This window comes from Mustelus asterias, chromosome 16, assembly GCF_964213995.1.
Source record: "Mustelus asterias chromosome 16, sMusAst1.hap1.1, whole genome shotgun sequence".
Taxonomy (NCBI): Eukaryota; Metazoa; Chordata; class Chondrichthyes; order Carcharhiniformes; family Triakidae; genus Mustelus; species Mustelus asterias.
In genome coordinates this window covers 23141474-23164133 of record NC_135816.1, presented here as the reverse complement: position 1 = coordinate 23164133, position 22660 = coordinate 23141474, and the positions used below count along the sequence as shown (strand labels likewise).

General features: G+C 41.5%; 1 protein-coding gene across 3 annotated transcripts in view; it reads right to left on the bottom strand.

The window, feature by feature from the left end:
- LOC144505046 (teneurin-2-like) overlaps positions 1–22660 on the bottom strand; it is a 2673959-nt gene that overhangs the window by 14565 nt on the left and 2636734 nt on the right. For all 3 annotated transcript variants that reach the window (XM_078230751.1, XM_078230754.1, XM_078230752.1), the window contains 6 exons: positions 14415–14647; positions 11863–12017; positions 9794–10665; positions 8147–8322; positions 2896–3131; positions 633–929 (listed from right to left, as the gene is read on the bottom strand). In XM_078230751.1, the coding sequence (XP_078086877.1) occupies positions 633–929; positions 2896–3131; positions 8147–8322; positions 9794–10665; positions 11863–12017; positions 14415–14647 (1969 nt within the window). The remainder of the gene's footprint in view (positions 1–632; positions 930–2895; positions 3132–8146; positions 8323–9793; positions 10666–11862; positions 12018–14414; positions 14648–22660) is intronic.

Below are 22660 nucleotides of genomic sequence, written 5' to 3'. Positions count from 1 at the left end.
TTGATAAATCAAAGTTCAAATGACAAAAGCAAAATGTGTATCATCCTATAATTAAATGTTCCTGTCTCTGAGCACAGGTTGATAGCTTTGGGCTGCGGGATGTAAGATGAGATCTATCACAGATGGGGTATCCACTCCACTGGGCTATCACCTTACCACTGAAGTTTAACATTATCCACATTGTCTGGGCTAATGTTATCCTGTAATTTAGCCTACATTTTGGAACTTCTGACTGTACATTTCTTAACTCAAGGGATTCATCGTACCAGCTACAGGATTACCTTACATACTTTTCACAATTTGGTCAAGTGTCTGTGTGACAGTAAGGTTGGTTGCTATTTTCTTACATAGGTTGCAATAAAACGCAGAGCAACTTTGCTGCTGTTCACAAAACAGAGACACATTCTTTACAGAGAGAAACAAGTTGTGCATAATCTCTGCTGCATTTCAAAGTAAAGCAAACCTTCCAATTTCAACCAAATGTACCCTTACATTATCATTTTCTTTCACATTCAAGCTCCACAATCTTACTTATTGTTCACATTACCTAAAACAGCTGCAAGGCAATGAAGGGAACCTGGAAGAACTAATGTCTTATTAATGATAATGGAGCTAATTATGTGTAAACATACTTTGTCAAGGTACGCATAGCTCCAGACTTTTCCATCGGAGAAGATTCGGGATATAATCCTGCCCTGTTCATCGTAATCGGTTTTCTCACTCATCGCACCGCGTTGAACTCCAATTACTTTCCCACTAGATGAATAAGAGACATTAACTGCAGCTAATCCACTGCTTGGAAGCCAGATTGTGGGGCGACCCAATGTATCATAAATAATCCTCAACGTGAATTTTCGATGATCATCATAAATCTTCTCTGTCCGGGAATTGCGATCAAAATCAATGGAAAGCAAGTTTCGTCCATGCAACTGTATAAAATTAAAGAACCACAATCATAAATGTGCCTCTCTTTACTTAAAACAGACCACATGTGGGATTACTGGGGCAATTTATTTCATTTTAATTATAATGGCTTATGCCTGGCGTAGATGATTGAATTTTGTGCCTTTGCCAATAAAGGAGAAAGCTTTCAAATGACATTATCATCAATATGATTTAAGTGATTGCAATCTGGCATGGGTTCAAAGAAACTGCAATGCATTCAGCCTTTGCTAATGAGCATCAACACCACGATTAACAATTTAATTATCAATTTTTCTCCAAAGTTTGATCATATGAAATTTTAAAGAAATCACACCTTACTTTCTTCACAGCTTTTGAAAAAGAAATGTTGCATACATTATACTTCAAGGGGAAAATTATTTTCTGTAAGTACAGAACCGAGAAACATAAAGTAACGTGGCAGAGAAACGTGGTACCAAGGGTCTTGAAAAAGTAATTTTGTTATCCAAAGGAAGCAAATTGCGAAGATAACACAATTTTGTTTTGCTGTTTAAAAGAGAAATTGCTTTCATGGCAACCACCATGTGCTGTGTGTAAAATGGGTTTGCACCTGTGATTCTTCTGAAAGGAGAAATGCAAAATGAGTCAATGCCTGATGATCTTTTGTCGACACTAGTGGCTAAATCACAGAATCAAAAGGTTTCTATTCACTGTTCGTGGTCAGGATATGTTTTTCATGCGGGGGTTTGTGAAATGCATTAACATTGGTGTTGAATGGAGAAGGGGCTGATCATTCACTACTTTTCATTTGGCACGATTGACAAAGGCAAAATTCACCCCAGGGTCCATGGGACTCACTTTGGTGGCCTGTATTTCCAACTACAACTGTATTTGGGGTGTGGATGGAACACCCTGGCATGGATCTGTCGGGTTGAATAGCTCGTTTCTGTGTTCAAGGTTATGTGAGAGATCAGTCTGACAAGATTTTGATCCTGATCAAATTTCTGGTCAAGCTTAGGCTGACGTATCCAAATTTCCATTTAAAGCCAGGCTGATCTTCACTAGTGCATTGGAGGCAAGGAAAGATGTTCCTCTATTTTAGTTCCAGTGGCCATGCTTGGATGTCAAATCTCCAGTGCACTGAGGAAATTTGACAGGAAGAGGGCTTTAGTGGCTTATGCAACTGAGAGGATCTTTAATTAGCTCACAATAAGTGCTGGTGGCCTTCCATGGGCTGACCACTAATGTTATTTCCTGCTGGCATTTGAGTTGAAATGAGTTTCTGTGCTAGTTGCTGTTAATTAATTTGCTTTCTGGCCCAAGCTCCCTTTTCCTGATACCAATGAGTTTGCCAATGGGACTCATTGGAACTGCTGTGCTTAGCAGAAGTGGAAGGCTCAAAGGATGGCAAGCAAGTTAGATTCTTGAATTGTACTCTGTGCCCATCTGTGGGCACTCATGCTTGGAGATTACGCTGAAATTAATTCTGATGAAGCGGTGACAGCAGACCACAATGTCATTGATGGTATGTGTGAATGGTCTGCTACCAGTTATGATGAGTGGGTTCTTCAGACACAGCTCAATAACAGCATGACATGTTTCTCTGCATGAGAGAAGCCATGCCAGGGCAATGAACAATGGCCATTGCCTGATTGGTATCTTGCCAGCTGCAACCACCAACCATTTCCATGAGCTCTACCTTCGGACTAATGATTGTAGGGTTATGTTTTCTCGGGGCCTGGCTCAGTCGAGAATTAGATGCCAAGCTGTGCCATCTGCTGGAAGGCCATGTAATTGAATGCTGGCATATCAGGGACCATAGTGGTCAGCTGTGGCTTGAAGCTTGGCTACATTTGCTTGCAGGCATGCTGCATTGCAATAGGTGCTTAAGAAGGCACATACATTCCAGAAGTCACTTAAAAACTGAAATCACAGTATGGGACTACAAAGCCTAAATGATCCCTACAATTTAAAATGTTTATAATAAACTACCCTAAGTTTCCGTCCAAACATGGTCACTTTTCCCTTGGTCTGTTCCTTCCTGAGGCGCCATTCAATTGAGTTCAATCCATTTTCCACTGGCAGTGTGATATTGCGCCGCCCGACAGTTGGACTTATAGTCCCAGCGAGAATATGAGGTTCACTGTAAAAGCTGACACCCATTCCGTTGGCATACATCACTCGAAGAGTGCCATTGTTGCAAAGCTGATAACTGTTCCTCACTTGATCTGATGAGAAAAGTACAGCAATAGTAAGAAAGTTGTTCACTTTAATAACTACCAGTTAACATTTTGAAAACAGCTGGTCAGAGAAGACACACTGTAGCACTGGTGGTCACCTGGAATAAATCAAATGACATTTAACACATACACTGAAGCCTACATGGCAAGTAAATTATGCAAGGAAGATTCAGTGCTGATATTTCTTTCCCTATAAGTGGCACGGTGGCACAGTGGTTAGCACTGCTGCCTCAATGTACTAGGGACCCGAGTTGAATTCTGGCCTCAGGTGACTGTGTGAGTTGATATGTTCTCCCTGTGTCTGTATGAGTTTCCTCCAGGTGCTCCGGTTTCCTCCCACACTCCAAAGATGTACAGGTTAGGTTGTTGGTCATGCTAAATTGCCCCTTAGCAATTGCCCCTTGACAGGGAGATTAGCAGAGTAAAGACGGAGGGTTATGGGGATAAGGCCTGGGTGGGATTGTTGTCGGTGCAGGCTCGATGGGTCAAATGGCCTCTTCTGCACTGTAGGGATTCTATGATTCCAGCATAAGCCTTTGAGTCTAATTTATATCACACACATCAGGTGAAGAGATCTTTCAAGTGACTCAATATTTCATTTTTTTTTCTGGTGATGATCCTTCAATTTTTTCACCCGGTTTCACATATGGACAAGCATTGTGTCAAAATAAGGTAAATTCTGCTGCTTTAGGAACAGTGAATGATCAGTTCCTAACATTTCCAGCCTAGGGTTGTTTGAAAAGCAGTCAAGATTCTAATTGCACAGCAAGAATGGATTCAGAATGTCAAAATTGTATAGATTATAAATAAAATTAAAATAAAAGTAATTCAATAAGAACGATCAAATCATATTTATAACACATGCTAAAGAACATTATCACTGAATCAGGCATGTTTTATTCTTTCACTCCTTCAATATAAAATCAGCTTCTATTTTTAGAGGTCCAGAGCTAACGGTGGAGAAAGATTTGTACAATAATCTTCCACTATAAATCAACCTGATATATAAGCCAACCTTCACGAGGAATGCAACAAACTAGACCACAAATACCAGATTTTACAAATTGCTGATCTCAATTTCCTAACAGATAACATAGGATATGTGGCACAGAACTAGTCCATGCTGCTGTTTATAATCCACATTATTTATTAGTTACAAGTAGGCTTACATTCACACTGTGATGAAGTTACTGTGAAAATCCCCTAGTCACCACACTCCGGCACCTCTTCGGGTACACTGAAGGAGAATTTAGCATGGCCAATGCACCTAACCAGCACGTCTTTGGACTGTGGGAGGAAACTGGAGCACCTGGAAGAAACCCACGCAGACACAGCGAGAATGTGCAAACTCCACACAGACAGTGACCCAAGCCGGGAATCGAACCCTGGCTTTGTGAGGCAGGGATACTAACCACTGTGCCACCGTCCCCAAGAACGCCCTGATGAAGGGGCAGTGCTCTGAAAGCTTGTGCCTTGTGCTACCAAATAAACCTGTTGGACTTTAACCTGATGTTGTGAGACTTCTTATTGTGGCACCGTCCCCTCCCATCTTTCCACACCTAAACCCATCATTGTAACCCTCCAGTCCATTCTCTCTCAGGTGCTTGCCTAGTTTCCCCTTAAATGCATCTACGCTATCAACCTACTGGGGCAAAGCATTGACAAGAAACTGAACTGGACCAGCAAAATAAATACTGTGGCTACAAAAACAGGTCAGAGGCTGGGAGGCTGGCAAGTACATAGGAACATAAGTACCATTTGGCTCTTCGAACCTGCTCCACCATTCAATACGATCATTGCTGATCTGGTTGTCTCAGCTCCATCTTCCAGACAGGAAAGGAGGGAGAGAGAAAGCAGAAAATTATAGGCCAGTTAGCCTAACATCTGTCAGATGGAAATTGCTCGAAACATTATTAAGCAGATTATAGCAGGATACTTAAAAATCATAATGGGATTGGGCAGAGTCCACATAGGTTTATGAAAGGGGAGTCATGGTTAACTCATTTATTAGTGTTCTTTAATGACGTAATAGGAAAGGTAGATAAAGGAGAACCTGTAGATGTGGTGTACTTAGATTTACAGAAGGCATTGGATAAGGTGCCACATCAAAGATTACTACATAAAATAAGAGCTCATAATGTAGGGGAGTAACATATTAGCATCGATAAAGGATTGGTTAGTTAAAAGGAAGCAGAGTAAGGATAAATAGGCCTATTTTGGGTTGAGTTGTGACTTGTGGAATGCCACAGGGATCAGTGCTGGGGCCTCAACTATTTCCAATCCACATCAATGACTTAAATGAAGGGTTCCAATGGGTGGTAGCTAAAATTTATGAATAACATCATTACAGGTGGGAAAGTAAGTTGTCAAGAGGAGATGAACAGGGGAATTTTCCCGTCCTGCCCGCCACGGGAATCGCAGCAGGTGGGGGGTGGACTTTCTGGTTTTGGGATGAGTGCAGCTGAAAAATCCCGTCCAAAAAGTCTACAAGGGGATGTAAACAGGTTAAATGAGTGAGCATAAATTTGGCAGATGGAGTATAGCGTGGGAAAATATGAACTTGTCCAGCTTGGCAGGAAGAAGAGAAAAGCAGTGTACTATTTGAATGGGGAGAGATTTGCAGAACTCTGTGGTACCGAGGGATCTGTGTGCCCTGGTACATGGAGCACAAAATGTTAGTATGCAAGTAGAGTAAATGATTAGGAAGGCAAATGGGATGTTGTCATATGTTGCAAGGGGAATGGAATATTAAAATAGGGAAGTTGTGGTCACAAGTGAAGCTGTACAGGGATTTGAAGAGATCATGGTTTGAATAATGTGGCACCTCACCACCAACCCCCTCCTCACCATCTACTACTCCCACCCGATCCACACCCCTAATCACCCTGGAAACAACGTTAGCGTGAACATCCAACGTGCTCCATGCCGCCTCCCCCCCCAGCCATAAAACACTGCGAGGTGGAGTAATGAGGACCAAGCTGATTTCTTCTCCTCATTAGGTCACGCTATGGAACTGCCATAAATCTGATTGGCTAGCAGCGCCATCAGTCCTGGAAGCGCCAGGAAGGCATCAGTGGTTGCTGCCGGGACTGCAGAAGGAAAAGAAGTCCGAGGCTCACAGATCCCTGGAGCAGGTAGGTCTGGGTTCTTGTGCAGCGATGATCAGTAAGTATTATGGAGCAGGGCAGGAAGGGGGAGTGGGTGGGTTTAAACGGGGGAGTGGGTCGGAAGGAAAGACAGGTTGGGCCTACTTAAGGGGGCCTAACTCACTATTGGCAAAGGGCAACCTGTGAAGCCCCCCCCTTCATTCTGGCCCTTTACACATTTAACACTCCCATCCTGCTGCCTACACCAAACATTTTATGACTTGGGCAGCGTATTATCAGAGTCAACTGGCTTGATAATAAGGTGAATTGTCGCTTAATTATTCAGTCAATATGGGCCGCTGATTTAGGTATCCGTACACTCCTTGAGTGATGGGGTGAGCTCAGAGGTGGACGGAAGGTGGTGAGATGGGCACCCATCCACTTTTACGTGCCCCGCTCCCCACTGCCCCTGTGGGAAACATGTCCCCCGGGAGCATGTAAAATGCACTCCACATCTGAAGTACTTTAGAGGAGTCGTACGGACTCGAAATGTTAATTCTGTTTCTCTCTCCACAGATGCTGCCAGACCTGCTTATTTTGTTCCAGCATTGTCTGTTTTTATTTGGAGTACTGTGTACAGTTTTGTCTCCTTATTTGAAAAAGGATATAACTCTGTGAGAAGCAGACCAGGGAAGGTTCACTCAACTCAGACTTGGTACAAAGGACTTACCTTCCGAAGAAACGTTGACCATGTTGGGCCTTTACCTAATGGAGTCTGGAAAAATGCGAGGTGATCTTATTGAAACAGATATGAAGCTTAAGTGACTTGATAGGGTGACTACTGGGAGGATGTTTCCTTTTGTGGGTGAGATTGGAACTAGGGGACACAGTTTAAGAATAAGAGGTCTCCATTTTAAGGTGGAGATGAGGAGAATTTTGTTTCTCTCAGAGACTCATTCGTCTGTGGAATTCTCTTCCCCAGAAACATCGGAGGTTGGATAACTGAATTTATTCAAGGCTGACCCGGATAGATTTTCGACAGGCAAGGGAGTCAAGTGTTATTGGGAGCAGACAAAAAAGTGGAGTTGTGACCACAATCAGAATAGCCGGGATCTAATTGAATGGTGGAGCAGGCTCACAGGGTCTAATGGCTTACTCCTGTTCTTAAGTCCTATGTTCATAGAATTGAACGTAGGCAGCATGGTGGCACAGTGGTAGCACTGCTGCCTCACAGTAAGAAGTTTAACAACACCAGGTTAAAGTCCAACAGGTTTATTTGGTAGCAAAAGCCACACAAGCTTTCGAGGCTCTGAGCCTCGAAAGCTTGTGTGGCTTTTGCTACCAAATAAACCTGTTGGACTTTAACCTGGTGTTGTTAAACTTCTTACTGTGTTTACCCCAGTCCAACGCCGGCATCTCCACATCATGACTACCATAGACGCCTCACAGTGCCAGGGATCTGGGTTCGATTCCTGGCTTGGGTCACTGTCTGTGCGGAGTCTGCACATTCTCCTCGTGCTTGCGTGGGCTTCCTCTGGGTACTCCAGTTTCCTCCCACAGTCCGTGCTAGTTAGGTGCATTGGCTATGCTAATTCTCTCTCAATGTACCAAAACAGGCACTGGAGTGTGGCGACTCGGGGATTTTCACAGTAACTTCATTGCAGTATTAATGTAAGCCTACTTGTGACACCAATAAATAAACTTTACTAATTGCACACAGTACTACTTTTCCATTATACCCCTCTCGAAATAAAGCCTAGTGCGTGTAATATCATGATGTTGCTGACCAGCTGCGCAACTTTTAGTAATTGATGTATTTGTAACTAATCATTAAAACACCAATTATGCATTCTTACTGAACCTATCACCTTGTGAGTGCAGATCACAGTTTTATAATAAGTAAGACAGATTGTTTACCTTGAACCAGAGTATAAGACGCATCGGCTGAAGAAAGGTTAGTGGTGACAGTAACATCATCTTCTCGGTTGGAAGTTTCAATGTCAATATTGATTGACTTTTCCATTTCCCGATGCAAACTTGTCACTACACCGTTGGGACGCGTCAAATTTGTCAGTCGCCCTTCACTATCATAACTAGGTGCAAATAGATGATATCAGGTCAACCTATATCTTGCATATAACAGCCATCAATAGGTTACAGAGAGGATCAGATGTGTGGGAGTGAGTTACATAGAGAACCAATGAACACTTATGATTGAGACGAGCAAGAACACTGGATACTTCGGGTTGAGTTACAGAGAAAATACAAGATATTTAATTTTGAACTATACGGAGAATGGATACCAAGAATTGAGTTATACGGAGAAAAATAATGTTCCTTTTAAAATCATCTCACAGGGAATACTGGAGCTTCTTGATATGATTTATAGTATTTCTTTTCAACACAATGTGATGTTTCGTGTACTTTTGCTGGTGTTGAGCTATGTGCCATGGGAATTCTTGTATTTGCAGTAATCATACTGAAATTTGTCAGGTCCACATGCATGGTGGGTTGATCAAGGTCTTTGTGATGCATGACTTCTAATATCACCCTGTAGCTGAAACACTCTGTCCTCCTTTTTCTCAGTAGTTTCTGCAAATCTATCATGAGATGTGAGGGAACCCTGAGAGTAATATGCATTACATTATAACTGTCAAAGGTTCCCTTGCAAGTATGTAGTGGTGACCTTCCTCGCTGACTTTCATCCACACAGCCCATTAGCAACAATCCAGATTGACTCTTAAAAAAATTTATCAACACAATATTGTATTAAATTACTCATATAATACAGTAATATTCAGATATCACATTCTTCTGTGAACATGATAAAGTGCTAACAAATTTGTTAGCAATAAAGAACAGGGGATGTCATCGCAAACTGATTTATGAAGCCATTATGCATGGCAATCAGTGGAAGTCGTACTGATGTTTCTTTTCAAATATAGATGTTACTTTTCATGCAATTCTTCAGTAGAAAAAAAACTTATGTTCAATTTTCAAACAAAAGTCCAATTTTAACACATGGCACAAAAGCCAGCTTTCTTTTAAAACTGTGCAGGTTAGGTTGATTGGCCATGCTCAAATTACCCTTGGTGTCAGAGAGACTAGCAGGGTAAAATATGTGAGGTTATGGGGATAGGGCCTGGGTGGGACTGTTGTTGGTGCAGGCTCGATGGGCCGAAGGGCCTCCTTCTGCACTGTTGGGATTCTATGAAAACTGAAGTGATCAAATATTAGGTAATTCCAATTAATCACCAGATGTTGCAGATTTACTATAATACTCATTACTTTAGTTTTACCAACATCGCTTAGGATGTCACCCGAATTTGACTACCTGCATTCATTTGCATACAAATCATGACATTAACCGAGAATTTCTGCTGCTTTCTAATGTTAAGGAAAATGGAACACTTTGTCCTCCTTTTTCTTAGTAGTTTCTGAAAATTTACCATGAGATATGAGGGATAGCATCAGTGTAATATTTTCCAACTGGCAATCATATACAACAGTCATATACTTCACACTTCAGTAAGAACAGGAAATCAACAAGTAAATAACTCTTACTCAAAGAAAGTGGTCCAACCAATGTCATCTGTCTTAGTTGCCAGGAGGCCACTATTCCCATTGTAGGTCAGCACAACGAGCTCCTGGTTCTGCAGTAATACCGCCTTTAGTTTTCCATTAGCATCAATAGTCAGAGAACACACCTGGCTGTCTGACAGTAAGTGCCGTGGCACCCCATTGCTATCCCTTCGGATCCTTAAAGTGTTTCCATTGTTGTCAGTCACTTCCACAATGTCATTATCCGGGCTGTAGGAAAAGTTGTATATGTAGTCACCGGTGACCAGGCTCATTGTATACTGGTGTAAACCGTTTGAATTGAAAACATATAGCTCCTGCTCAGCTGCTGAAGCAACCTCATAGAAGTTCATTGAGTTCATTTGTGGCTTGTTTCGATTAACTGCTCGGATGCGGATGTTCCCCAGGTCAGCTATGAAAATGGTCCCATCCGGCGAGACCGCCAATGAAGACGGAGAATTCAACTTAGCGTCTGTGGCATAACCATCATCCCCTGAAAAGCAGTCACAGTTGACATCATTTTTGCAGTCACAGTCCGATGCCATCCCCGCCAGCAGGGAGATTTCCCCATTGGTCGTCACTTGCCTTACACGGTTTATCTTCTTCTCATCGGTCTCCGCAATGTAGAGTATGCCAGTGTGGGACACAGCGATGGCACTGGCAGACTCCAGTGCAGAGTGAATGGCCAGCTTGCTGAGTGAATAATCTATGCCAGGAACCTGACAGTGCATGGGTCGGCCAGCTATAATGCTGACCTGGTGATTCTCAGTTATCCGCAGAATGACATTATTTTCCAGGACATATAGAGAATTATCCATTGGGTTGATGGCAAGATCCGTTGGCCATTCTAATCGTACCTAAGTAGAGGAAAATGAGAATTTGCAGCATTGAATCTGGTAGTTAAAACAAAAAAAATCTAAATTTCTATGAAAAGGCATTATATGGCTTACATGGCTTTCATGATAGTTTCTCCTTTTTGAATGCATATTGCAGTTAGGTAGATGTTTGACATTACAAAAGTATTTCAATTTCAATAGAGGTTGAACTGTCATCTTCAATGGTCTATATGAATGCCACCCTCTTGCCACTGACTACAACCTTTATCTGGTGTAATGCCTGTTGTTGGTACTTCTCCTTTTGAGACAAGAACTATATAAATACTCTCTCCCTAATGTGCAAGCCTCCCCTTGTACCATAGTCCTGTTTGCAATTCCCTCTCAATCACACAGCTTCTGATAAAGCACAACCTCTGAGGTAATGCAGACTGCTTACAGATTCCTCCATAATAGAAATCAAACTTTGCCACATCTGTTTCCATAACTTATAACTGCAACTTTACTGTAACGCCCCATTCTTCCATGTGCTCTAATAGAACGTATAATTTGCTTATTCCCTCTAGTACTGAACCCACTAAAATAATTTATTTTCTACACTCCACCTTAAAATTTATTTAATAGTGTCGGAAGTAGGCTTACATTAACACTGCAATGAAGTTACTATGAAAATACCCCAGTTGCCATACTCCAACACCTGTTCAGATACACTGAGGGAGAATTTAGTATGGCCAATGCACCTAACCAGCAGGTCTTTTTGACTGTGGGAGAAAACCAGAGCACCCGGAGGAAATCCACGTAGATATGCAGAACGTGCAGACTCCACACAGACAGTGACCCACACCGGGAATCGAACCCGGTTCCCTGGCACTGAGACAGCAGTGCTAACCACTGTGTCACCATGCCACTACCTTAGCACATGCCCTAAAGCACTGTAGATATCAGTAATTTAATAGTTCTGCTGAAAGTCTTGTCAGTTTAATTTTAAAATGCAGCCTGTGATGGCTGCCTACAATCTTTCCATGAGCTGGAGCCTGAGTTTGGACAGAGTGGCCACCCTGACAGCCAATTGTAAAATAAGATATATCCAAAGAATTGCAAGGTGTTGATACTTCTCAGTTTGGTGACACTCTACCTAACTAAAGGGTCAAATTAAGAATTGGCGGATCAATTTGACAAATCCTATGGAAGACAGATATTGCCTTTTCTATAACATTTTACCTGGCTTACATCCATGCTGGAATCACAGCTCAGAGGACGAATTGCTGTTAAGTCATTGGATCCGAGTAATGTGGAAATGATTCCATTTTGGTCAACTTTTCTAATCATGGTTGCATCGACAAAATACATCAGTCCATTCTTATCCACTGCTATCCCTGGAAAGAGCACAAAAACAGTTAGGAGCATTGAGGTAAACTCTTATAATGAGTTAATGTCCATTATAATGTCCTTTCATGGATTCAAACTTAAAATCAACTGAACGTCCTGGTAAATTTAGACATTTTTAATCCTTTTGCTGGGAGGCACCAAACAGCATTAAACTACTCACAAAACAGGATCAATTCACAGTTAACTGGGAGTTTCACTCAAAGTTACCACAAGGATGGTTGATGTGTGAAATTTCATAGTGTTGCTGCAGATGGTGATATTTTGAGGTAGGTGTTGACATGTTGGTGGGGTGGCGTTGAGAGAATTCTATCCTGCACTTGACCACATATCAGTTGGGAATCCTTGTTGCAGCTATTGGATGCAAACAAGGAAAGATGATGGAAAATGTTCAGCTCCCCAGGATTGACTTCCCTCACCTTGATCAGCAAAATATAAATAAAAAATTGGAAACATTACTGAACCTACTGTTTGAAAAACAATGATAATGAATTATCCAATAAGCTAAATAGTGGGTGGGGGGATATGAATTTGAGAGCAAGGGCACAACACTTTAACTACCTTAAGATGTCCGATAGTCCAGTGCAACTCAATAGAACATTCCCTGTTGAGTATCAGATATGTTTGAAGGTAAGTCCTTTCTTACTTCTTTTTCTGAATAACTGTGAGTACGTATTAGAAATGACAGAATTGTCCTGTTCTTAGACATTGTTTGTTAAAGGCTCCACCAAGAATTACTAATGGCTAGCCAATTAATGATGTGTCCAACCATTATCTTGCAATTGTATCTTTGCCCATATATGCCGTGTTTGTGAACCTATCTCTCCACTCACCTGATGAAGAAGCAGTGCTCCGAAAGCTTGTGATTCCAAATAAACCTGTTGGACTTTAACCTGGTGTTGTGATACTTCTTACTGTAGCCAGTTAATGAAAGCTTAGATTTTCTTCAACCATTGACTAGTTAAGAGTTGGCTATTTCCACTATAGGAAATTAGGACACATATTAGGTTCCTAATAATAAAGGTGTGTTGTACACATGCAAATATCTGAAAATATGTTGCAACCCTCAAACCCATGTTTTACTCACTTCTGTGTAAATAATATCGGACCATTCTCAAAGATGAAATACGATCAAATCTCATGATTACAAACTTTGGTTGGATCGTTCTTTTGGAAACTTATTTTACTTAATAATGTCTGAGTCACTGATTTTTTAAAAATGGTCTTCAGATGGAATCAGGATTGTAAGAAGTGAATTGGCTTTGATGAAATTATTCAAAGAGATCATAGGTTATTCATAAATTATTTCTCTAAAAGAGCACCTGAAATTATTGAGGCTTATAATCAGGAATTGGGGAGCTAAATTGGACAGCTCCTGAAATCGGACGTGGTGATTGCACTGCATGATGAACCCACATTCATTCAAAATTACGCAGGCCCAATGCATACTTGGTGCTAATTATAATGTTTGAGACAGGCAGCCCAGCACTGAATGTGCTGTTGTCTGACTGCACACCTCAGCTGGGGATCCAAGTTCATATGATACTAACACCACTCCTGCATTACTTAAAAGTCAGAGCATTTTGCGCATCTGTATTTCAAGATAAAACCATTTAAATTCCCTGATTAGATTATGTCCTGCAAGTCACTCCATGTATGCAATGTTCGAGATATAAATGACTTGAACAACACTGTAACCCATTTATTTCTTACAACTTTGTGTGAAAATTGCTTGTATTCTTTTTAATTGATTTTCATGAATTCATTTCATTAGCTGTATCACATGGTATATAGGTATATGGTATATAGGTGCAATAAGATGGTGTACACTCCATATTGCCCTATGCTAATTATTCAACGAACTGAAATCCATGCTCACAGAGCCATATTATCCATCCTTAAATCCACAATTGATTGTTTTAGCAGGGATCTATTATGATGCAGGTTTTCATAATGCAATTTTCCAATGGCAGAAGCATGGGTCGAAATAACTCTAATCCTTTCACACAGATGAAGAACAAAAATTTGACTTCTTTAGGTTGTGGGCTATAATTTTCACCTTTCAGTGTGAAATTGTTGGGTTCTTTCATAAACTGTCCTGCTTAGCCACTGAACGCACTGCTGTTCAATGTTACTGGTGGACATAATAACTTGCAGTTAAGAAAATGCAGCAGTTTTTTGTACATAGTGCAATATCCAACAGCGCAACACTGTGGGTGTACCTGGACTAGAGTGACTGCACCGATTCAAGAAGGTGGCTCACTGTCACCTTCTCGAGGGCAATTAGGGATGGGAAATAGATCCAGTGATGCCAATATAGCGTGAAAGGATGTAAAATAAGAAGCAAGCACACGGACAATGTAGAAGATAATTTTTAAAGATAATACCTCTGGGACTCATCAGCGTAGCTTCGACCGCCTTCCCCCCATCACCACATCTGGCTTCATCAAATGGCAGGCATTGTTCACCAGTCCCTGCTACCACCTCTGAATTGGTAGCAAGATCTCTTGCTCCATTGAGAGACTTGATGCGGATGATCTGACGACTGTTTGTATCCGAGACATACAGTGCCCCTGTGACAGGATCAATTGCCATGAAGTACTTATGGGCAGGATTGTTGCTTTAAAATGAAAGAAAAACACAAATTTGTTGAGGTTCATATATCTCGGACCCTGGTTCTAAAGTAAAAGGGGCATCTTGGTTGCTGTAACATTTTTTGAAAAAGTGTATGGTAATGTGTTTAATGCCCTTATAACTCATCTAAGCAGCTCCGACAACATTCCTACAAAACAGTAAAGGATAACCTTTACTGAGCATTTCCTCTTTTGGTCACATTTGTGGCTTTCCTTGAGTCAGACTGACAATTTATGACCAAAATCATGTCAATTCTAGTTGTTTTATAGACCTATGCCTGTAAGTAGCTGGATTGACATTGTCCACAACTATCTTCACTTTGGGCTTACACCTGTCCAAAATCTTCCCATCAATTTGGGCTCCACAGACTTGGAGTGATATTGTTCTAAGGTTTTACCACTTATTGTCCGAACAAAACACTGCATAACTTTATCAATGCAAAGGACACAGGAGGCACAAAAAATATGGTAACTTAGCTGGTAATTCAAATGAAATGATCGCAATATAACATAAACATTTTTATTAGCATTGCATGATCTGGTCAATGAATATTAACTAATGGGTTTTATAAGGTTCGGGGCCTTCCTGGTTGTTTTATTAGGGCACAGGTTTTTCATAACAGGATGTCAACAATATTTGAATGAGGTTGAAAATGGATCTGAATACCAACGAGCAGCAAACTACATATGAAATTTTCCTTTGCACACTTTCAAATTACCTGAATCAAAGTTCTAATTTGAAGTCCATAGTTAAATCTTTAAAATGGAAAGTCAGCAAATAATAACGCAACAGCATTGCCTCACAACAGTTTTTGATAAATCCCATTTTCCTCATCAATAGATTCTGAAATTCTGGTTCTGTTTATGGTTGTACACTTGAGACCCAAAATTCTTCTTCTGATCAGTCTCCAATGTACACCATGGGTGGGATTTAACGGCTCCATCTGTTGCAGTCACAAATCCTCTAATGACCGCTAAGTCTTTTGAGAGGCCAAAAACAGGATTTGCACTGGTGAGATTTTAGAATGCAATCATCCCGGCCCCCCCTCCAATGACATGATAAGGTTCATGCCCAGGAAGGATGCAAACCTGATTTCCATATATTTAAATGCGATATCATACACTTTGTGGGCTTATTGTCGCACTTTCCACCCTCGACAAATCTTCACATCCACCAGCTGTAACACCGGCGTGAATCACTATTGCTTTTTAAAAATTGAAACCAGGCAATATGACCTCTGAGAGCGAGGGAGGAGGTGAACATCACTGTTTCCACTGAGCAACAGTGCTTCCAGGGCCTCGGAGGCTACTGGGCAGCCCTTGGGGCTCAATGTGGGTGGGATCAGAGGTTTGGGGAGGGGGGATTGGGGGGGGGAGGGCAGTAGGAGAAACAGGAGGTCAGCTGTCGGTGTCATTACTTGCGGGGGTAGCAATATCATGGTCAGTGTTCGTAGTCTTGGAGTTGGCTCTCTGTGCTGTGTGAGCACACTGTCTGTGGCATGGGAGTCTGGAGCCGGGATATCTGGCATTAGGGTGGGTGCTGGAGGGCCACCTGCCAACCTGCGGGTAGATAGTTGACCTTGTCTCCTCCACGGCATCAAGCCGTGAGGCCATCCTCTGCGAAGAGGGAGATGGCTTCTTCACTACCATCCTCCTGGCTTGACTGTGGAGCTGTTTAAACGTGATGCCCCTTCGATGGAAGTTCACTCCATTAGCCCCTTTCTAACATTTCAAATTGAATGCATTCAGCTCCCTAGTCACTCATCTTTACTAGTTTTCCAATAATCACAGAGGGTTTGTTGCCTTCACTACGCTTATGCACAACAAAACTGTTGAAAGCTGGCTGTAAAAGGTACATCATGATAAAAAAATACCTCAATTTTGCTGACCATTTGTGCTTTGCTCAAGGAACCCAAGGAGAGACTTGCCTTGTAACTCAATGCCAGCCACTTATAATCCCTTATAGTTTTGATATCCGGGCTGATTTATTGAAGGACATATGTGATTTTTTAATAAAACCCCAAACTATAACTTACGTGCATGAAAACTTAACTTCATAAAAGCATATGCCACTAAAAGCTAGATTTAAAAGATTAAACAATGTGATGAGTTCAATAAAGGACTACAAAGGATGTCACCACATCATAAAAAAGATAGTAACTTTATGGTAAATGCTATGAATGTTACATTCTGCTAACAGTAAATCCATATCTCCAGATGATGTCCCTGTGCATCCTTTTTTTTTAAGAACAGGATTACATTTTAACATTCCTGTTTCCAGAGCTCCTCCATGTAACCCTGGAAATTGACCCATCAATTTTTCCTCACCAATTATCTTTGATCTTCCTTTACATTTCCAAAAATAACTGAAGCCTTGTTGGAGTGGGATTCACAGAGAACAATCACCCTCTCTCTTTGCTACCTTGCTCAAGCGGCTGTTATTCTGGAATATTTCTGAACTTATTGTGAAATTCAGCAGCCTAGTTAATCAGAAGCAATTCAATCAGTACCCAATATCCATATTTCCCCACATCAGGTGTGGATTGTAGGACCATGTTTAGGAACAGGAAACGTCTCGGGCTGTTAAAGGGAATTGTAGCTCTCCTTGCGCCTGGGTTGAGACTATCCAGCTCAAAAGTAGCAGGAGACTTTGATGGTTAGCATAGCTCACTAAAGAAACTAGAGAAACAACCAATCTTTGCTTTTGTTAAGAACATACATCATGGGGATCTCACTGGTAGTTCTCATCCATGGTCCTGGAAAATCTAACTGTTTTACACATTAATCATAGATAATTGAATCATACAGCGCAGAAGGAGGCCAATCGGCCCATCATGTCTGCACCAACCACAATCCCACCCAGGCTCTATCCCCATAACCCCATACATTTACCAGCTAGTCCCCTGACACTAAGGGGCAATTTAGCATGACCAATCCACCTAACTCGCACATCGGCACAACATCGAGGGCCGAAGGGCCTGTACTGTGCTGCACTGTTATATGTTCTATCTTTGGACTGTGGGAGGAAACCAGAGCACCCAGAGGAAACCCTTGCAGAAATGGGGAGAATGTGCAAACTCCACACAGACAGTGACCGTAGGCCGGAATTGAACCCAGGTTCCCGGTGCTGTGAGGCAGCAGTGCTAACCACTTTGCCACCGTGCCACCCACAGATCACAGACAGTTTTGTGCATTCTGACCTTGGAGCAGTATTCAGTAACACATGAAGGTCAATATTAAATTGGGTAGGTAGGCAGTTAAATCAGCAGACTTATCAGCCAACGTCTCACTCTAATCTTACTAATCATGATTTTTGTTTGAACTAACAAGAGAGACACGCGCCAAGATCCAGAAGGGAATGGGAAGGGGCTGCAGGGGTGAGGAGGTGGGGCTGTGCTTGTTAAAAAGGCAAACAGGATTCTAAAGAGGTTGTCAGAGTCATATTGCTATTTGAACCATTGGCTTGCATTGTATACCATTTTGGATCAACAGAGTGGAGGCTTGCAGCAACAACTTGTATTCTAGAATTTACATCAATAAATTTTTATGTGCGCTTGTAGGCGGGTTTACCATGGGTGGCAAATGGTTACAGTTTACAGAATTGGCATTTACTAATCCTGATAATAAAACAAAGGAATATGAGAAGAAAATGAGAAAAGAAGATTAGGATACATGGCTTAAGTGGGAAGAAACATCAGGACAGAATGGAATGGACAAAGAGCTTACTTTTGTGTTGAACATTCTATGGTTCTAGATGTATTTAAGTATGGAAAATTTAGTGGAACACATGGTGAAATGGGAAGACAAAGATATCTGGCCCAGCTAATTATGAGAGCTCATGCTCATGCTCCTCTTAACACAGGAAGAAAGGACAACCTTCTTTTATGTAATGTTCTTCAGTTAGAAAAAGGCCAGAACTTGGTGCTATATGTATATATGGATAAAAGTTGTCCAGGAAAGATAGGAAAGGAATAAAAGGAGTGATCAGTATTGATTAAGCGGAGTAACAGTGCAGGGGAGAGGGGATGTCCCAAGGGGATTAAGAACAGAAACTATTTGGTTAGTGTTAAGGAATTATAGAGGTACATTGCAGGATGCATTCTATAGGCCAGCAACTAGTGAGAAAAATATATAGGAACAAACTTGCAAAGAAGATAGAGTAGTTATAATGGGGAACATTACACTATTACTATTCCAATTAATATTAGGATAATAAAGGACAGAGAGGGACAAGCCTTTCTAGACTGTGTTCTAGAGAATTTTCTACAGCAGTATTTTTCTGGTCCAATGAGGAAGGAATCATTGCTGGATCTGTTTTGGGGGAATGAGGTGAGTCAAGTTGGTGAGTGTCAGTACAGTTAGGGGACAGCAATAGTAGTATCATGTGGTTTAGGTTAGCTATGGAAAAGGACAAGCAGCAATCCAAAGTAAGGGATGGGGCAACATCAATGGGGTGAGAATGGATCTAGCCCAGCTAAATTTGAATCAAACTTTGGCAGGCAAACTGGAACGGAACAATGTGATGTCTTTAAAGAGGACTTGTTCAGGCGCAGTCAAGTTACAGTCTCCTGAGGGGCAAAAATAGAGCAAACATGTCCAGAGTTCTCAGGATGACAGAAGTAATTGGGTGTAGGATGAAGCAGAAAAAGAGTGGAAATGGCTGATGTCAGCTGGATTGCATTAAGGACCAGGCTCAATGTAGACGATTCAACGGGGAAATGAAAAAAAAAAGACGAATCAGAGAAGCAAAGAAAGTATGTGAAAACAGACTGGCAGCGAGTATAAAATGGAATCCAAGCTCTTCTTTTGGCATATAATTATTTTTAAAAAGTACAAGGCAGAGTGGCGTCAATTATAGACTTAAAACAGATTCATGCATGAAAGCAGGTGGCATAGTTGAAGTACTAAATGAATACTTTGCATCTGTCTTTACCGAGAAAGAAGGCGCTGCCCAAGACATATGAAAGAGGAGGTAGGGGTGGCACGGTCGCACAATGGTTAGCACTGCTGCCTCACCGTGCCAGGGACCTGGGTTCAATTCCCGGCTTGGGTCACTGTCTGTGCGGAGTCTGCATGTTCTCCCCATGTCTGCATGGGTTTGCTCCGGTTTCCTCCCACAGTCCGAAAGATGCGCTGATTAGGTGCATTGGCCACGCTAAATTCTTCCTCAGTATATCCAAACAGACGCTTTGGAGAGAAAAGTAAATTGAAGGGCTATGGGAAAGGGTGGGAGAGTGGGACTGAATGAGTTACTTTTGCAAAGAGCTGGCATAGACAGATTGGGCCAAATGGTCTCGCTCTGCATTGTAACCATTCTATGATTCAGATACTTCAATTCAGATATAGCCAATGGCTTATTCATAAAGAGCGTATGCAAAAGCAATATCCAACTGACACGTAGTGACTTTCCACAAACAGCAATGGAATAAGTGACCAGATAATGTTTTTTATGGCTTTGATTGATAAGTAAAAGCTGGTCAAAGACACTAGAGAACTTACCTTTTTGAATAAGCTGTGGCACCTTTCACAGCCAACTGAGAGGCTGGATGAGGCTTCATTTTGGAATTTTCCTCAAAAAACAGCTGTGTTCCCTCAATACTACAAAGACTGACTCGTCTGGGTTATCCAAAAGCTTAGTACAATATTGAAGTTCCAAAGACATGAATGTAATTGTTCTTCATGGAGAATTTCTCTTTGCTTTTTCCCTCCTACCGCCCTAGAAAAATTGGGTGCTACCAATATAGCCCTGAGGTTGATCCATTTTCCTCTAGTTTTTCCACCGATAAACTATAAACCATATACGAGGGACTAACCTACAAATAACTACTAATCGCTGAAAGTGCCTATCATTGATAACACTGATTAACAGAGTTACCTTTGTTTACAGCATGTTAAGCAGTAACAAGAGAAAAAAAGAAAGAGACAAGATTTTCTTGAAGAAGGTATGTTAAAGCGATTGGCTTACCTATGTCTAAAATCTTTATTTCTTTGTGGAAAGACAGCAAAAGAAAAAGAGGAACAGGCAAAAATTATCCAAGAAATACATTGTTGCATCATTAATTTGTTAAACACCGATTGATGAAACTGTTCAAATAAAATTGTAGAGGTTGGTACATTGAATGTTTTAACTGTATCATTCACACTTTCCTACTGTGCTGTTAATATTACCATCGTAACATCGAAGAGGTTAGAGCCACCTAGCTCAGTAAGTCAACCTGTCAACATGATCTTTTTCCCCCCCAAGAGATGCAAATAGCAATAATGAATTGAAATATTAATGTTGTGAATTTTAGATTGTTCTAACACTCAACACTGACATGCTTGAGCTGCTAAGAGCAGTGAGTGAAATAAAAATAAATAGAATTAAAACAGAAATTACCCAACACTGATAACCACCAAATCTGTTTCCTCTCAAATAGAGTATCAGAAAACATTTAATTCATGTATTGGCATTCAGCTCAATGCCTCGGCTGATAAGCTCATACAGTGTCTGAGCAGAGCAGGGTTCAAATAAGTGTAGGCATTCTCGCTGTGACATACAATATCCCATATTCAAAATCACATGCAATTCTGCGGAATTCTAACTCCCTCTGAGTTCAAACTTAAAAGATTTATGGCTGTTTATATCTGCACAAACCCTTAGCTTAAATTATAAATCTCAGGCACGTTTTTGGTAAACATGACACTTGATTTAACATTATTTTTGGAGCCAAGGTGAGGATGTCAGTTAAGTTAGAAGCGATGAGCCAAGACTGCCTCATTTGAGGAAAGGAGGAGGAAATTCTGTAACCAGGGTACTGGGAAACGTGTAATTCCATTTGATTTTGCTGACAACTTATTATTACACCTCTCTTTTGCGTCTCTCTGCTCCACATAATGACATCTGCCAAGCACGAGAGCTGAAGTTTCACTCCATGACTTCTGCCGATGATGCCCTTTGGCCACCTGCTAGAAGCGGTTTGAGTGCGGCACCAGATGAGAATGAAATTTCACTTTCCCCTCACTTCCTGCAGGGAGGCACCTGGCCCCAATCAGCATCAATCCTATTGGCATTGTGGAAATCGTAAAAAACTGGCTGAGGGTGAATTGCAGGATTCTTGGAATCTGCATGCTATACTCTGGAGCATAATGTATTGACTCGCCAATGCGTTGCATCACCACATTACACACTTCTCTTCAGAGACAGTTAAATCGACAGAATCCAGCACATCTTCCCAATACTTGTCAGGACTGAAAGAGGGGTGTGGTTAATGGGGAATAATTGTGCTTTGATCTGCCAAAAGGAATTTCACCCAACTAGCAGGACCCCCGAAGGAGGAAATACTTGAGTTTCGACCAGTACAATATTTCACAAAATTAGAAAAGTAAAGGGAATATAAGGAAAGATGGGCAACATGAATGCCTGAGTCAATATAAACATGCAGAATAATTCCAAAACTGGGGTAAAGGCAAAATACTGTGGATGCTGGAATCTGAAACAAAAACAGAAAATGCTGGAGAAACTCAGCATCTGTGGAGAGAGAATAGAGCCAACGTTTCGAGTCTGGATGACCTTTCGTCAGACACAATAATCCATCAAAAGCTGTGAAAACATATGGCAGTTTAACATCACCAACGACAGCATCGTGGCCACACCTTGGCCGCAATCTCCGACCTCGCCAGCAGTTGGGATTCTCCAGTCCCGCTTCTGTGAATGAAGATTTGGCTGAGCGTCAAATTCCCTCTTCTCGCTGGCAGTGGTGTATGAGACCGGAGAATTCCGGCCTTTGTATTTACATTGGCCTTTAACATAGGGCTGGTTTTTATATGGCCCCACCAGGTGTGTTTTTGATGGTGGGGAGTGCACGCAGAATAGGTCGATTGGCTAGCCCACCACCTTCCTTGCCGCCCCACCTCCCCCATAATACAAGTGTTAAAGTCGGCAGCCTGCCCACCATAGGTAAATAAAAAATTAAGGGTTATTTAGGCTTGTTAACAAGCCTATTGACCCGAATGATATG